General features: G+C 35.6%; 1 protein-coding gene across 5 annotated transcripts in view; it reads left to right on the top strand.

Annotated features, from left to right (window-relative positions):
* Positions 1-19032, top strand: part of WAC (WW domain containing adaptor with coiled-coil) — a 79213-nt gene that overhangs the window by 35099 nt on the left and 25082 nt on the right. For all 5 annotated transcript variants that reach the window (XM_069458701.1, XM_069458699.1, XM_069458700.1 and 2 more), the window contains exons 4-6: positions 8459-8565; positions 15156-15271; positions 15899-16011. In XM_069458701.1, coding sequence (XP_069314802.1) covers positions 8459-8565; positions 15156-15271; positions 15899-16011 — 336 coding nt within the window. The remainder of the gene's footprint in view (positions 1-8458; positions 8566-15155; positions 15272-15898; positions 16012-19032) is intronic.

Here is a 19032-nt window from a genome sequence, read left to right on the forward strand (position 1 = left end):
ATTCTCAGAGCCTATAAAGTACATATAAGTTTTCTAAAAGAGACTGTCGTTTACAGCTTACTCCCAGATTTATATAGCCATTCAGCATTTTCTATTCAGAGCATCCCATAGGATTAGGGATAGTATTAGGATTTGAGAGGTGAGGAGTTAGAGATTTATTTCTAAGCTAGATGTGTTAAAATCACATGTAAGGTATAGTAGATATATTTTTATTTCTTAAATATATATGTTTTGTTGGTGTATAATTCACATACCATACAATTCAGCCATTTAAAAATACATGATTCATTGGTTTTTAATATATTCACAGTTGTACATGAGTCACCAAATCAGTTTTAGACCATTTTCATCATTCAAAAATAAAGCCTTTAAGTGTCACCCTCAGCTCTAGGAAACTGTTAATGTATTTTGTCTCAACAGATTGGCTTGTTCTGGATGTTTCATATAAATGGACTCATGCAGTCTTTTGTGTCTGGGTTATTTCACTTAGCATGGTAGTTTCAAGGTTCATTCATCTTCTAGCATGTATTAATATTCATTCCTTTTTGTTGCTAAATAATACTCCATTGTATGGACATACCATATTTATCGATTGTTAGCCATTTGGTTTGTTTCCATTTTTTGACTGTTAAGAATAATGTGCTATGGACATTTGTGTAAGTGTTTGTGTGGACATGTGTTTTCATTTCTCTTGTATGGAATGGCTGGACCATATAACTCTGTGTTTAACATTTTCAGAAACTGCCAGACTTGTTTTCCAAAGCAGCTGCAGTATTTTACATTCCCACCAGCATACTGGGAATGGGAATGGGTATGAGTGGGTTCCTGCTTCTCTATGTTTTCAGGAACACTTCTTCTTGTCCCTTTTTGTGACTGTGGCCATGCTAGTGGGTGTGAAGTGGTATCTGATTGCAGGTTTGGATTTGCATTTCCCCAGTATCTAATGCTGTTGTTTTCCATTTGCTTTTTGGCCATATGTATGTCAACTTTGGAGAAATGTTTGCCCACACCTTTTTTGTTCATTTTAATTAGATTATCTTTTTGATTGAATTGTAAGAGTTCTTACTAGTAGAACTAGATAAGTCTTTTTATCAGATACATGATTTGCAAATACATTTTCCCATCCTATAGATTGTCTTCTCACTTTTGATGGTGTCCTTTCAAGCGCAAAAGTTTATAATTTTGACAAACTCCAGTTTATCTATTTTTTATTTTGTCACTTGTAGTTTTGGTGAAGGTTTATGCCTGTATTTTCTTTAAAGAGTCTTACAGTTTTAATTCTTACATGTATGTCTGTGATTCATTTTGAATTCATTATGCGTAAGGTGTGAGAAAAGGTTTCAAGTCAACTTCATTCTTTCGCATGTGCCTCCTGCCCTTTTCAAAGGCAGTCACGTGCCCCATGATGATGTTTCTGTCAAGGATGGACTGCATATACGAGGGTGGTCCTAGAAGCTCATAAAACCATAGTTTTACTGTACCTTTTCTATATTTAGAGTTGTTCAGATACACAAATACTTACCATTGTGTTAGAGTTGCTTACGGTATTCAGTATAGTGACACTGCTATATAGATTCGTAGCCTAGGAGCAATAGGCCATACCCTAGAGTCTAGGTGTGTAGTAGGCCATACCATCTAGGTTCGTGTAAGTACACTCTGTGATCGCACAGCAACAAAATCGCATACTTTCTCAGAATGTATCCCCATGTTTAAGTGAGGCATGACTGTATTTTGTGGGTGTAGAATCCCATAATATATGCTACCTACACGTGTAAGAGTTGGAGAGATAGGGTGGCTCCAAAGCAAATAATGTGGTACGTATGTAATTTCCACAAATAGTTTGGCTTCCCCATACACATTTAAGATAAAGTATGGCAGTACTCTTTTGTTTTTATTTTATTTATGTTTTTTGAAATAGGTCTTGCTCTTGTCACCCTGGCTGGAGAGCAGAATCTGGATCATAGCTCACTGCAGCCTCAAACTCCTGGGTTTAAGTGATTCTGTTGCCTCAGCCTCCTGAGTAGCTAGGACTACAGGCATGCACCACCATGCCGTGCTGATTTAAAAAAAAAAAAAAAATTATTTTTTGTAGAGACGGGATCTCACTATGTTGCCCAGACTGCTCTCAAACTCCTGGCCTCAAGCTGTCCTCTCATCTCAGCCTCCCAAAGTGTTGGGATTACAGGTGGGAGCCACTGTGCCCGGCCTCACAGTGTTAAACAGAATTAGGTTCTAGACTCTGCTAATTATAAGCAGATTTTTCAGTCATTGGACAGTTGTTTGAGCAGTGTCCTATGTACTTTACTAAGTGTCAGTGGTACCTTCATCTAGAGCAGTGTTGTTCAGTGAGTCAGGTGTGCAATTTAAAATATTAGCCACCAAAATCTAGAATTATTTTTAATTACATATACTATTAAACAAGTATATCTAAAATATTTCTTCATGTAATCAATATGCAAAATATTAGTGTGACATTTTGCATTCTTTTTGTACTGTCTTTGAATCCAGTGTGTATTTTACACATACAGCAAATCACAATTGAGACTAGCTGTGTTTTCAGTGCTCAATAGCTATGTATGGCCAGTGGCTACCATTGGATAGCACAGATCTAAAGGGAGTAACAGCTGACTGTCAAATGCAAGTTCATTGTTGACACATGTCCTGACCTGTTTCCCTTTTCCCTGAGAGACATAGTCTGGTTAGCTGCAGGGTTTGCTTTTCACTACCAGTTAGCTTATAAAATTGGTAAATTGCAGAATGACATCAGTATAAACTTGAAGTTGTGTTGGTTCATGTGTGAAATTTTTTTTTCTAGGCAAGGAGAATCAGAATAGCAGGAATAGGGTTATAACCTTCAAATAGAAAGGAAAAAGCCCTCAACCAGCTGCTGCACAGGCAAGATTCCTAAAGAAAATTCAAGTCTGCTCCCCTAGCCTTGCATGGCTCTCTGTGGCAAATTGCACTTTCTCGTGTGTCCATTTTAACTGTAGCCTCAATACTCAGAATTTCACTTCCATCTCCTTGTTCTCAGTCTCAGCAAGCTGCGTTTCTGTCCTAATGTTTTTGCATTTTTATTGTCCCCTGAAGCAATCTATAACCATGCTGAAATGCTTGCCTGTGCTATTCAAGTTTTTTTTAGTGCTCTGATTATAAAGTTGCATAATTTTGAGTGGTTTGTTCCTACTCTTGTTTTTCCCATAAGACTTTTTAGTGTGCAATTTTAAAGAATACCAGGGTTTTTCAAGGAAAACATTTATCTTGTTATAGCAGAAACACCAATTACAGATATGTGGCTTTCTTGGTAAAATCCCTTATTGGGGGTTGGGGGGGGGGAACAGAGTCTCATTCTCTTGTCCGGGCTACAGTGCGGTGGTGTCAGCCTAGCTCACAGCAACCTCAAACTCCTGGGCTCAAGCGATCCTCCTACGTAGCTGAGACTACAGGCCCATGCCGCCTTGCCTGGCTAATTTTTTCTGTTTTTAGTTGTTTGGCTAATTTCTTTCTATTTTTAGTAGAGACAGGGTCTCGCTCTTGCTCAGGCTGGTCTCGAACTCCTGATCCTGAGCTCCAGCAATCCTCTCCCTCGGCCTCCCAGAGTGCTAGGATTACAGGCGTGAGCCCTCGTACCTGGCCAAAATCCCTTATTTTTAAATGCTTATGGCCTCTGGTGTGGAGTGATGGGAGGAGGGCCAAAGACAGTGGAAGACAGTATAACATTTAGAGAATAACAGGAAGAAGATACTTGGGAAGGCACTGGAAAAGACTAAGGAGGCTTACAGAGTTCAGTCATCGATAAGAGGATATGATCACCATTGTATTTTAACATTGCCATCTTTTCAGGGGAGATTTGTTGAGTATCCTCCACCATTTGACTTTGTAAACCAGTTTTTCACGAAGTGTAGCCTGGGTGCTAACCACACCAGAGCCATCTTGGGAGTACTTACTAAAAATTCAAGTCTTGGGGTCCCATCCCATATATTGTGAATCAGAATCTCTGTGAGAGTCAACCTTGAAATCTGTATTTTTTAATATACTAAAATTTGAGATCCACTGCTGAACTTTATCTAGTCCTACCTACTATCTGCTATTGTCTGTTTGAAAGCAATGTATAGGGTGGGAGGTGTCCTTGAAATCTTTCATTTGGTATACAGGTATACCTATTTCTTCCCTAGTGCCTTTCTTTGTAAAAGACACTAAGACTTCTAAGTCTGAAGATCTGGTAATGAATTCTAGTGGTTGTCATGTAGTGAATAGAATAAGGACATAAATACCATAATATTTTGCTCCTGAGTAGAATGAAAACTGTTGTTTGGAAAACTGTTTCCAAAGGTGATTTTAGAAAGCTAGTTACCTTTCCCATTCTCATTTGATCATATAGAATTTTGTGTCCTCCTCATTTTCCTCTAATGTCTTAGTTCCCTTTTCTAAATGGGAAAGCATTGTATTAATTGCCTTTTATCCATTTCTTGCTGAGTCAGGTGTGTTTTGCTACCTTTTTTTGCCTGTTTCTCTTAGTGCTCTCTGACTAAAGGGTATATGCTTACCCTTAAAGATATAGCTTCTGAAGTTTAAGAAGAGGCTAAGAAGGGATTATTGTGTCTTTTAAACATTGAAGATTTTGTCAGGGAGAAGGTCATTCTCTTGTATTGACCCTTGGACTCTAGTCTGAAGCTAGCATCCAGTCACATTGTTACATCTTCATTTCGTATCTGCCTTTGGTTAAGCACTGGAAGGGAGAATTTGACTCACTCTTTAAATTCTTCAAGTTGCAAGCATAAACATAAAACTCCTTTATCTATCCCTGCCCCCCCCCCAAACAAAGTAATTACCAATAGTATTATCCCTTTCTTAGAACGCTTTAAGACTTGGCTTTATCAGTCCTAACTTTAATTTTGTAAGGTTGATTTAAGTATGTAACATTTAAACCCAATAATAGCCCACTTATTTATTAATACTGTGTTTCCTGGGGAATACAATTTTTAAATAGTGAGCTTTTCTTGGTAATATACAGAGTACATAAAGAGCACTGGACCGTATAAACAGCTTTGCTTCCATTGCTTCATTGGGTCAAACATTGGTGAAACCATCTTTCACCAACATGTATATTATCTTCCTTGAATAATCACTGGATTTGGGATTGAAATTCTGGGTTCCAATTTTTTGCATAGCTCTACTCTTTGGATATGTTACCATCCAGAAATCGTTTGTTCTTTCTCATATCCTTAGACTCTGCATTATAATAAGGGAAATACAAAAATTCTGCTTTTACCCTGAAACATGCAAATTCATCATGGGGTCAGGCACAAAAATTCATGTGAAATTTTAAGGTAAAATAGGAAATTTCAAAGGAATTTTGTAGTGTAGCACTTCTTTTAGGTATGGCTTTGGAAAATCGTAACTGCCACCAGCATTCTCCTGACCCTGGGGAGGGTGGGCCTAATCACTCTGCTCTTCTGCTTGGGTGTTATTTCATTTTGGGAAGGACTACCTGGAGAAATTAAAAGGCTCACATGCAATACCCCCCAAAATGCTTTGTAAGTAGTATAATTTTTAGCTTTATTAAAAGAGAATTTTGTTTGGCTAATTATTGGCATGTTATTCAGGGGCAAATCTGCCCTACCCTCTGTTCTTAAGAGCATCCTTCATGCTTTCTCTAAAACCTCTTTTATTTGGATTTGGAATCTGGAATCTCTTTTACTAAAATATCTTAATCTTGCTCCTCACATTTTTTTAAATTTTCATTTTTGTTAAGCAGTCTCAATAAATCCATTCCATAGAATGTGGAATCTGGTTCCTATCCAGTAAGATCCTGTCTCTGAAAATGAGTTCCCTCTCAACAGCTGATTGAGTTTTTTCTTTACTTTAGAGAAATCTTAGGCTAGTGTGCTTTGATGCTTATAATCATTTGATTATTATGCCATGCCTTCTAAAAACACAGGAACTAGACCTAAAAGCTAACTGATAATGTCTTTCAGGCTGGTTTAGCTTATTATGTTATTGGAGAAGACATAATCATTTCTTTAGCAGTAAGAACTTAATTAATTTTGAGTTTTCATTGATTTTAAGAATAACTGCTAAAGTAGAATACAATTCCTGGACCTTAAACCTCAAAAGAGGTCAACAGACCTCATTTTATAATAATATGCCTTCTGTTCATAGAGTACTCTACCTATCATATCTTGTATTATAATCTTTAATGTGGTACTTTTATAGATTGAAGCATGGGCCTTTATGTTTTTTTTTTCAAGAATGTATGCAAAAATCAGAGTAAGTCATCTAACCCAGTCTTAATGAATTACTCTGGGGTTCATTTCAGTCAGTAAGATTGGCCTTTCCTCCATTATTTTTGACATATTTATGGAAATTTCTATGGAAATCTCAACACTATGAGTAGTGTATAAATATAGTACTGTAGTAGTTCAGATTGCTAGTTCTATTTCTTACTTGTATTTAACTGTCAACCTGATTTTTGAAAGAAAAAAAATCTTTTGCGTTACGTCTGAAAATGGAAATTTCAGCAATAGATCTAAGATTTTTTTTTTTTTTTTAACTTGAGAGTATTTTTCTTTGTTACTGAGTGTTTTGGGGTTTTTAAGACCACCCTCAGGTTCCAAGACTCTCAGGACACAACCTGTAGTCATCATCACGGCTATGACTTACTACAGTGAAAGGGTACAAAATCAGCAAAGAGAAAAGGCACACGGGATAAAGTCTGGAGGAATCCAGGTGCAGGCTTCCAGAGTCCTCTGCTAGTAGTCACACAGGATGCACTTCATTCCTTTAGCAACAAACTGTGACACACTCGTGAAGTGTTGTCTACCAAGGAAGCTCATTAGAGATTTCACGCCCAAGGAGAGGCCAGTTGTGTAAACAGGCCTTTCTAAGGATGGCAGTCTCCGGTCTGCTCTGCTCACTTTTCAGAGCTTATTTTTAACTGATTTCTTCTTGGTCATTTTTACAGCATTTATTAAGGATTTATTTATTGCCTACTGTATTAGAAAAGGGCTTCAGGGTGTTTACATAACTAGATACCAAGGTAAGTAGATGAAGAAACTGTCAGACATCTCAAGCATCAAGCTTCTTGGGAAATCACTGTTGTACCCACCTGCAGTTGTCCTTAAGTAACCACTGTACTTAAGTAATTATTTTCTTTAGTGACATAGCCTTCTTGGGTCTTTGAATCTTCCTGTAGTTTCCATTATAAGAAGACTCTTATCCAAAGTTAAATCTTGGTCATTGCCTTTTCTCTTATTTCATCCATGAGCTCTTAGTGCTTGCTTACTACTAATACATGCAAGGCAAAGTTAGTTTCCTACCTTAGATGGTTAGTACAAAAGACTTCTCTAATAAATCCACATCTACTTCTTCCCCTTCTTTTGAATTCTTAGTATATCTGCTGACCATTTCCACTTTGATATCTAAAACCAAGTTATCATCTTGTTTGTTTCAGTTTACCTTGTCTCTTAACCATTTAGTTGTTCCTAATGATTGAAGTACTTAATTCTTACTCCTTATACTCCTACCCACTCTGGTTCTGCCTGGTAATTCCTGGACCACTGTACCATTTCAGTTGCTTTCCCCACTTTCAGTTTTTGTTCATTATAGTGTAGCTTCCATACGATTGCCATCTCATTAAAAAAAAAAAAGTTGGATTATGTTACCTTGTTGCTGAAAACCCCCTAAGTACATGGATTAAAATTGAAATACTAACATTACACTTTTGTGGCAGATTTTTTTGTATTATTAATCAAAGTGTTTTTGCAAGTCTGGATTTCTACACCTTGACTTTTCTTAAAAGAGAAACTGTCATCACTCATGGTCTTAGAGATTTGTGTATTATAAGATTCGAGTTACTTTTAAGCAATTTTTAGGTAGAGGTAGTCCAGTTAGGAAGAGACTATCGGGGTCATCTTTACCATCTTGAAAGCAAGTCCTTTCCCTGAAACCTAAGTTTTTGAAAACCTTGATGCTGTTTTACTTGAAAATTGGCAAGACTATTAGAAAGCAAGTAGGAAGGAGCTAAGACATAGAAATATAATTGCAAAAACATACAGTAGTGACTTTTAGTTCTATAACATTTGAGCTCTTGTGCCTTTTTCTGTGTGTACATTGTGCTTCTGTTTTTCCCCAATAAAACTTGTCTTTATAAAAAACACCAGAAGTTGCTAGGAATGAAATCTATTTCATTCATTTAATTATAAACTATATTTTAACTAATTATAAACTATAAATTATAAATTGTTCCATAGCATATTGGGATATCAACTATGTAGTATATTTAAGCCACGTCTATAGTAGGTTCACAGATACTTCATATATTATAAAAAGTATGAATATATATATTCCTGATGCTTATGTAAAATGTCGATTTAGGGATATACAGTGATCTTTAGTATGATAGAAATCAGTTTAGATTGAACATGAAATATATAATTTACTTTGTTCTTTATTTTTTAAGGGACCAGTTACTCTCCACAAGAAAATTCACACAACCACAGTGCTCTTCATAGTTCAAATTCACATTCTTCTAATCCAAGCAATAATCCAGGCAAAACTTCAGATGCAGTAAGTATTACAAACATGCCCAATTTGGTTTTTTTTGGGAATTTATTGCAAATATCAAAAAAATCCCTTGGCAAGTCTCATTAAATCTAATGTCTTTTATTGTTTTAAAATGTTTGAATCACAGTTGACCTTTTCTGACTGTATTTATTTAATACTATAATAATCCTATTTCAGCCTAATGAGCCAAGCTTATTAGTGAAACAGCATAGTTCGAAGACACCATTTTGGTATTATTTCTTCAGTGTTCCTGTACAAAGCAAAATCTTAACCTTTGTGATACGTGGGATATAAAGAACTTAGGCTGAAACTTCTGTAAAGTTGTTTAACTTAAGCTTGGTTTCTTTTCATAAAATATAAAGTTCTTATAAGCATATATTTGAATATCTACTGTATACACTCTTTTGGACGCTAAGAATCTAAAGGTCTCGGTCCTCAAGAGCATGAAACCCAGTGAGGGATTTTAAGTATTTTCCAAAGTTTAGGTTAATGAAGTAACTATTACTTATTTTGAATTTTTAAGTCACAGATTCAAATGCAATTGAGAAGTTATTCAGAAAAAAGTTAATAAGGTTTCAATTTACCAGGCATACTCTAGCTTGTATTTATATATAGAACTAAGATAATGTGGCTCATCTTAAAGGAACTTTCTGGTGTAGACAGAAAAGAAATATATTAAAGTAAGTATAAGTAATGCTTGCCAACAGATTATATATAACTTTAGCCAGTTGAAGAGGTCTGGACTTTGCATAGATTCAGAGGAATAGAACTAACAAAGATGTAGAAGTGTGAAATAGCATAGCGTATTTAAAGAACTGCAAGGATTTTTTTAGTGTAGAAAAATGACAAGAGCTAACATTACAGAGATTAAGTAGGGACCAAATGAGAAATAATTATATATTGAAGCATATAATCAGTAAAGTACATCATATTTGCAATTTAAAAAATTATCTCAGGTAACAGTTTGAAAATACGTTATAGGAAAGAAAGAACAATTAGAAAGCCATCAGCATAGGTTGAAGCCAACAGATTCTGCCTTGGATATTTGGATGATCATCATGCCTTGGCATATAAAAACCTTCAAGCTTTATTTTGTCTGTTGTTGAAGCAGTGTGGATACTACATTTCTGTAGAAAATTGGGACTTTAATAATAATATTTGGATAAAACTAGATTTAGGATAGTTTTGAGTATTGAGTTAGGGTTCATTTAGGAAAACAGAAAGCATATTAATTATTTTAACACAGAATTTAATATATGGGGTGTTAGGTAAGTAGATAGTTCACATATTGAGGACTGAAAGAAAACACGAAGAAGGAACCCTGAGATTCCTGATATAGTAATCACCATTTTGGGCTATGGAACAACAGGAAGAAATTGGGGTTATCAGAACCTAATAGCTTAGAGGAGGAGCTCCACAGAGGTGGTAGTCCTGAGGGTCTGGTGAAGCTAGTTCGGCTGGTGGGGTGGTGGAGAGCTAGACCCTGCAAACAGCTGTGGCTGCTGGGTTTCTCCTTCCTCCTGCCTTTCAGTCAGTGGTCTGACTGAAGCTCACTAAGTTAGAGTGAAGTGTTCACCAAGTTAGTGAAGTGCTTCTAACAGAAAGCCAGCTGGCTACACGGAGGGCAGTTGGCATTGCCCCAGCCCTAGCATCCCAGATAAGAAAGAGTGTGGTTGAGGCTGAGAAAACAGTTTGATAAACCTGCACTGGTGCTATCAAACTACTTGTGATGAGTCATTTTTCTATGAGATGTATATTCAGGATTTTAGAATGAATCTTCCTATTGTTGTGGGAAAAACAGCCTATTTACAAAGTAACACTAATCTAAAGTTCAAGTTATCATTGACAATTTAGATTTGCTATTTGTCTGTTTTTAGGACATTGGCAGCCCATGTAGACATTGTTTCAGTGTTATTAAAAAAAATTCAGGGAAAACAAATTTTGGTTATTTGCATTTTCAAGAAATGGGTTTTACCTAGAGAAATCGGAAAGAATAAAATAATGGGCATCAGATAAGCTTGAAAAATTCAAATCATAAGGTTGTCAGGGAATTTAATTAGGTGAGTGGAAGCTGAAAGACCGTTGCCAGGATAGATGAAATGTTACGTGTTTTCTTTGGAATCAAGTTCCCCTTTCTGTAGATTTCAACTGTAGGTACATAATTAACCTCAAAGTATGAGCTTCTGCATTTTAATGTACCCAGCAGGTATGACACAAATAGCATTTACAAACTGTAAATTTAATCTTACCTGAGAAATGGGCTTTTGAACATTTCTGAAAGTTACTTGTAAACTGACAATTTCTTTTGTCTTAAAAGTCACTTCTAATGGAAGTTTTTGAGTGATTAGTAAAACATAAAATTACCTTTCCTCCACTGTTTCATAATGAAAGAATAAATGACTAGAAATACTAGGTTACTCAGGTTAACACATCATTTTAATTCAGGTGAAAATATGCAATAGCTTAAAAAAATTGTTTTTCCTCTTTGAGGATTTTAAGTTTTAAATCTGCTTTTAAAAATCAGTAACAATGTTATTTAGAGTTATCTACACAGACATTTGGCTATGTGGGTGATTTTTTTTTATTATTATTGAAACTATTGAAAGTCAAGTTGAAATTGTCTTTTTTTTTCCCCCCAGTATTAGATCAAGATGTTAATATGCAGTGTAGTTCCTTGCTAAGTCCAGTGACAAACATTTATTGTAATGGGTTTAGCACAGAGCCTGCCTTGTGGTAAATATTAAAAAAAACTTGCTGAATGCCTCCTTCCTCATAAAAATCATGATGGAACTTACAGACACCTAGAGTGTTGTAGATTAGTTGTATATATTTGATTTTTTTTAAAAAAGGGTTCTGGATTTCTTTATTTAGAAAAAAATTATTTATTCTTGTTTAAAGACACTGTAATTAAGCTCTACCTTTCTAAGTATTCTATGTCAATTTTAATTTGCTGGGAAGTGTTTAAATTCAGTATTATGAGTTTGCATTCATATTCCAGTTCTTATTAGCTAAGTATCCTCTGCATATTTTGGAGCTTTTAAGTTTAAGTCTCACTGATACTTTCCACATTAAAAATTTAAAATGAGAAATAAAATAGTTTATTTAAAATACCAATTAACCCATTACATGTTAACATGTAACATATTTTTATGAAAAGTTAACTATTTTCTAAAACAAAAAATTGACATTGAACATCTTTTTAATGCCTGACTTAGTAGATGGCACTTAAAATTTCGTATCTGCTTTTGCATTCAATCTTTTATGATACCAGATACCTTGTTTAGTCTCTGGGTAAACTACACTGTGTGCCAGTTGTAGAATAAGGAAGAAAGGCTGGGCTGGGCTCAGTGGCTGATTCCTATAATCCAGCACTGGGCAAGGCCGAGGCGGGAGGATCACTTGAGCTCAGGAGTTTGAGACCAGGCTGAGCAAGAGTGAGACCCCATCTCTACAAAAAATACAAAAATTAGCTGAGTGTGGTGGTACACGCCTCTAGTCCCAGCTGCTTGGAAGACTGAGGCAGGAGGTTCACTTGAGCCCAGGAGTTGGAGGTTGCAGTGAGCTATGATGATGCTACTGCACTCTAGCCCAGGTGACAGAGCGTAAGACTCTGTGTCCAAAAAAAAAAAAAAAAAAGAAAAAGAAGAAGAAGGACAAAATCATCACAATAGTATTATGAAAATAGTTTTGATCTTGTGAAAGGATCTCAGTGTTTCCCAAAGTTTCCTGGATAACATTTGGAGAACTGTTTTAGAGCATAGGTTGGCAACCATCTCAAGCCTAATTTAAAAAAGTTGAAATCTTTGCAGGCATTGTAAGTTTAGTGCTCAATTTTAGGTAGTTTTGTAAAATCCAGAAATTTGATACCTGCTGTTGCACATCAGCATTTAAAAAATTACCCTATAACTTGAAGGAATTTTTTCCCTTTAATCGTTTGAGGATGGAAGTAGGGTGGAGAAGGTAAGGTGAAGTCAGTAGTATGTGATTGTAATGCTGACCCGGGAACATACTTTAAGTGTAAGATACTAGCTTGCACGAACCTAGGATTTGATAGGCAAAAATCAGTTAGTGTGGTAGACCAGAACGTCTTCAGGGTTCTGTCTGTGAACTTTCAACTGTCCCGGAGGTTGTACCATAATGTAAATTAACTGTCATTTAAAAACAATGTTTTTAGTTCAGCTGAATTTATCTTTCTTTCCTTTTTCTTTTTTCTTTTTGAGATGAGGTTGCTCTGTCATGAGGCTGGAGTGCAGTGGCGAGATCATAGCTCACTGCAACCTCCAGCTCCTGGCCTCACGTGATCCTCCTGCATAAGCTTCCCAAAGTGCTGGGATTACAGGTGTGAGCCACCATTCCAGTCTTAAATTTATATATTTTAATGCAAACTCTTTATCTCCTCCGGGATGGATTGGCAAACCATCACTTTGTTGAAGAGCACTGGTCTAGACCATACCGACCTATTCCAGTGTCCTCTGTCTGCTAGTCTCGAGTCTTATTCTATTAGTACCTCTCCAATCAATTTATTGATTCCTATATCTACTTGGCAGGCAAACCAAGTCTTCTGGATAACATCCATAGAAGGGATCATTTTGCACAATAATTTAGGTATAGGGAGGGGTAGGTGATGGAGAACTTTGTTTTTGGCCTTTCGTGATTGAGTTCCTAAAGTTTGATTGTAGCTTAATTCTGGAAGCTAGAGGGATTGGGACTTAATTCTCCACTGCTTTTAGAGGTTTGGAAGCACAGGAGTATCTTTTTTTTTTTTTTTTTTTTTTGTTGAGACAGAGTCTCACTTTGTTGCCCAGGCTAGGGTGAGTGCCGTGGCGTCAGCTTAGCTCACAGCAACCTCAGACTCCTCGGCTTAAGCGATCCTACTGCCTCAGCCTCCCGAGTAGCTGGGACTACAGGCATGCGCCACTATGCCCGGCTAATTTTTTCTATATAGATTTTTAGTTGTTCATATAATGTCTTTCTATTTTTAGTAGAGACAGGGTCTCGCTCTTGCTCAGGCTGGTCTTGAACTCCTGACCTCGAGCGATCCACCACCTCGGCCTCCCAGAGTGCTAGGATTACAGGCGTGAGCCACCGCGCCCGGCCAGGAGTATCTTTTTACTTACCCTCATCATTTTGTGCTGTAAACCTGAAGAGTATAAACATAGTGGCGTATGCATTGTTTCTCCAAAAGCTCTAGAAATTATTAGGGCATTGCCAAAATTGGTATTGATATCGTGGAAATAATAGGCATTTGGAAACCAGTATTTTGGTCCTTTCTTATGAAACTAGTTTTGTGACCCATGGAAAACTTGTAAGTTCTCTTAGCTTGTTTCCTAATTGATAAAATTAAAGCTGGGTGAGGGCAAGGCAGGAAGACTTCATTTCCTCAAGCCTGAAAGTTGTGTCACTCTACATTGTGCTGAACCCAGAAGGATTAGGCTACCATAATACAGTATTATGTTACTTCATTTTATTTTATTTTCTTGAAGTGGTTTAGTTTAATCTTTTTTAAATAATATTTTTTATGTTTTAATGGACACACAGTTATATATATTTATGGAGTACAGAGTGATGTTTCAATACATACAATGTATATTGTTGAATAGAGTAATTAGCATATCTATCACCTCAAACATTTATCATTTCTTTGTGTTGGGAACATTTCAAAATCCTCTCTTCTAGCTGTTTGAAAAAATGTAATAAATTACTATATTTTATTTTACAATAAAATCTTTTCATTTAAACTCAAGCTCCTTTGAAAAAAATAAGGAATTCAACTAGAATACTTGAGATTCTATCAGATTTTCTGGAGTCAGTGCAGGCACTTAAACATTCCTGATTTTGAGATCAGTTTTGTGAAAACTGGAGCTTTCAGATTTTCTAATTTCATCATGATATAGCATTGCCTATAAAAATATTTGCAAGAGACTTTATCTGAGAATTTTTGAAAGACCAGTTTTAGTTATGGGAAAATGAGTGATACTGCTGATCCTGTGTATTACATGAGGCGAGGTTTTAGTTAATATAATGTACTTGACCTATCTCATAGATTTTTGAAGGTGAAATAGATTCCTAGCTTTTAATTAGCTTTCTGTTTACAATTTTAAATGTTGTGGTGCCTTTTTTCACTAAGTAACAGTAAATACAGGCAGCTTGTTCTCTGTTGTACTATGTAGGATAACTGTTGTGCCTTAGAGAATTTAGAAGATGATCTCATGCCATTATATCAGTCAGTTGAGAGTGGGTTCCCTGCCCCTGTGTTACTAGATTTCAGCAATTAAAATGATGATAATAGTGAGCTTTTGTAATGCTTTCTTAAGTAAAGATGTTAATTTCGCATTTTTATTCCTGTGTCTAATAAACTAATATTTATTAACCTGTTTGATTTTTATCTTTATAACGTTTTGTGTTATCTTTCAAGGCTTTCATAGATGGTCTTCTAAAGTACATATGGAGATGATTTCATTCTAGATCAGGGTACCTTCATCTCAGATCTTTGCCCATATGTGTGCTTTGAAAACCATTGATATTCTTGATATTTCATATCAAGTGATTAAGTAGTGTTAACATTTTCTAATTTTTAAAAATGTATTTTTAAGCCTTATGATTCTGCAGATGACTGGTCTGAGCATATTAGCTCTTCTGGGAAAAAATACTACTACAATTGTCGAACAGAAGTTTCACAATGGGAAAAACCAAAAGAGTGGCTTGAAAGGTATTTGCTTTTAATCTAATTGAACAATATTTCTCTATCTTGATTGTATAGGTTAACATAGTATTTAAATATTCTTGTTTTGTTTTTTATAGTGAATACCCATCACTGCCCTTTTTAATGGCAGTGGTTGACCCATCGTCTGCTTTCTGTAATTTGTCTTAAAAAAAAAAAAAAATACCTCGGAAAGATAGACAACTGTCCACAAGGGCCTTGTGAACAGTCAGTATATTTAATAAAATACTTATATTATTAATCTGTCCTTATGCATCTTTTTACAATTCGTAATAGAAGTCTTTATAATTTTTATAGGACAATAAGATGTTTCTTTCAAATATGTGGAATTAATATTATAGAGTTTGGGTTGTGGTGTTAGTGGTATAAATAATTGGCAGAGTTTTGCCATGGGTGAGAAACATTAGTATTCTGTTCGTGACATCTTATCTCCCATACCAGTTATATTATGACCACGTTCAGTTCTTTTTATTTTCCATATGTATGCGTTTGGCCAGAGCTGTTACTGTGTGTGTGTGTGTGTGTGTATTCATATTCCATAGTGCTGGAATAGAAATTGTGGAGACTCATGCCCTTCATGTAATTTTTATGGGTTTGTTTCTTTTTTATTTGTAGAGAACAGAGACAAAAAGAAGCAAACAAGATGGCAGTTAATAGCTTCCCAAAAGATAGGGATTACAGAAGAGAGGTGATGCAGGCAACAGCCACTAGTGGGTTTGCCAGTGGAAGTAAGTATTAATTTTTTTCTTTGAAACAGTGTAATGTTTGATCATTCCTATTATTTATTACTTTTCCAATCTATATGCATCACCATTTACATACATAAATTAAAATAAGTAGAAACATAATAGAGTTTCTTTTATGTTGGATCTCTGTCCCCATCTCCACCATTAGGTTTGCCGAAAAAGGAAAGGGTGCATGGCGCGATAGTACACGTGTGATTTTCTCACTACCCCACATGGCTGTAATGGAGTCAAATTGTATTGTTTACGGTGCAGTTTGACTCCGTTACATGTTTTGGATTGGCTGGGTTTTTTGTTTTTGTTTTACAAAAATCAGGAGCTGCTTTGCCCTCAGGTTGTGCCCTATTAAACTAGACGCAAAACTCACTGGATTTTAGTCTAATAATTGAATGATAGCCATCCACAGATAGTGACAAAGTATCTACTTTTTTAAATGTTATCAGTGAGTAATTAACTTGTTTATCCTTATATTTGGAAATTAATTTCACCCCCATCCTAGATCTATGTAACAACTCTATACTGAATTTCCACCCAATTATTAAAATGCCTACTAGAAAATTTACACCTTTTTGTCCTAAGGTGCTTTTCATCTATAAATCAAGCTGTGGATATACCTTAATGTTCTTTTGGGGCTAGATTTTGTGCAAGTGGGACGATTTGGGTAACATCATACATTTATTTTTTTAATTCATTCTCTAAATTTGAAGTTTTGCTAACGGCATTCTATTCCCAGGGGCCTCCTTGCCCAGAGTAAAATTTAAGTACCACATAGAGTTTTGGGGTTCTTTATTAAATTCTGAAATTTTGAGAAGAATTTTACGATATTTTGTGGGAATTCTTAGACTTAAGTGTTTTTGAGTCCTGCTTCTGTAACTCAAAAAGTAGGAGATGTATTTGGTTTCAGAAAGGGATTATTGATTTTTTTGATGGGAAAAATTATTTGAGATGAAATAGTAACATAGTTTTGAAGGATGGAATGATAAACATTAGACTTTTAAAAAAGATTAGTGAAATTGTACTTAATTCTTAGAAAATGACTTAAAGTGTTGAAGTTAGGAAACTAAAGAATATTTTATTTTGGGCCAGAAGACTTGGATTCTGTTCCCATTTCACTTTATGTCTTAAGTAACTGACTTTTGTCAAACAGTTAAAAATGAGGCAAAGGTTTTCCTCTTGAAAATATCACTCAGCTTGTGGGCCTCCTGAGCAAATCAGGCTGGAGGTGTGCATAGAGAGGGAGTGACAGGTATAAAAACTTTTTAGTAAGGAAGATTTAAGGTGCAAGTGGCATTGTTGTATGCCTGCTAACTGGGCCCCAGCATAGGTAGTACTGGATTGGCCCAGCCCCTCCACTTACTGGCTGGTTCCCAAAGAGGAAAAAGGACAAAGCCAATTATGTCTACTTTATTCTTTCCAAAATAACCTTTCATTTAAGTCACTTCTACCTTGGGATAGAGTAAATGATGGGAGGTGGGGGGGGGGGGAAGGTTAGAAATCTGATAGAAAAATTGATGGGAAGTAAAAATATTATTTTTGTGCCTTTTTTAATTGTATCTTTTTCTTTCAAAGATTAGTGTTTTAATTTTTGTTTTCTTCATGATTTCAAAATACAGGCATGTTTATTATTAAAACATTAGAAGAGAGAATTAAAACTTTTTAATCCCATGTCCTGGGAAGATTTTGGAACATATACTTTTTTTTTGTGCACATATAAATGTGTATAGAAGTTATATATGTGTGTATTTTACACCAAAAGTGACATTGTATATTACTATTTTAACTTGTCCTTTTGTTCAATAATATGTCACGAGTATGTTTCCATGTCAGTTTGTAATTCTACATTTGTTATATTGACTGCATTGATATACCTTCATTTATATGTAATCCCCTATCCATGGTTACTTGGGTAGTTTTCAGCCTTTTCCTACTGTAAACAAGGTTATGATTCACATCTGTCCACTTGTGATTACTACCTTCAACTAAATTCCTAGATGTGCAAATGAGTCATTGGGTCTGTAATTACGTTGAAATGTAGTCAAGTATCACACCTTTTCTTTAGAGTTTTTAAGTAATGTAAGTAATGTTGGAGAAAGGACCTTAGCTATGTTGCTTTTTTTTTTTTTAATTGGTTAACTGAACTATACTTGGTGAAATAGTCAGTAAGCCATTTGTGTGTTTAACTTTGTATATCCAGGAAAAGCTGGCAGAGTTTTTCCATGTGTTTATTGATGTTTGTGTAGGGTAAGGCTTAAATATTGTTTGTTAACTACCAATAAAAGAAGTGTAGGAGGTGGGAAAAGGGGAAAGATTGGGAAGATTTTTACATATAAAGGGAGAAGGAAGGAAAATAGATTTTAGTGGGCTTTTTTGTACTGTATTAAGTATTTTCAACGTATTAAGATATTTTAGCAAATGTTAATTTCTTTACAACTTGATATTGAAAATTTTATGGATAAAATTTTTTATTTGCTATTAAATCCTCCTGAATTATTTTTATCGTCTCTAATCTGTGCCTTATTGGTGATCTCTAAGTTTAGAGAAACCTTACTTGAGATTTCTCAACTGTAGCACTAACGACATTTTGGGTCAGGTAATTCTTTGTTGTGGGAGACTTTCCTGGTGTTGTAGGTTGTTGAGCACCATACCTGGCCTCTACCCACAAGATGCCAGTAGCTTACGTCCCCTCCAGTTATGACAAGGAAAAATGTCTTCTGAGAGTGTGTGCAGATAGAGCCATTGTGTGAACTGTGTTCTATCTAGAATTGTAAGTAAGAGACAGCTGTTGCAGCTGTCACTTCCGCTGTTCCTGTAGTGCTGCTGCCTTTTTAATAAAAATTTAGCTATCACCTTTAATTTTCAGCTGAATGTATTTACTTGATACATTTTGACTGCAGCCATACACAAATGAAAGGGAATTTTCTTAGTCAAGGAAATAAGAGTTCTAGGTAATCAAGTGACAGATTTGAGCATGGCATTTTTCCTCTTACATCTGTACCTAAAGGTTTC

The sequence above is a fragment of the Eulemur rufifrons genome, chromosome 25 (genome assembly GCF_041146395.1).
Source record: "Eulemur rufifrons isolate Redbay chromosome 25, OSU_ERuf_1, whole genome shotgun sequence".
Taxonomy (NCBI): Eukaryota; Metazoa; Chordata; class Mammalia; order Primates; family Lemuridae; genus Eulemur; species Eulemur rufifrons.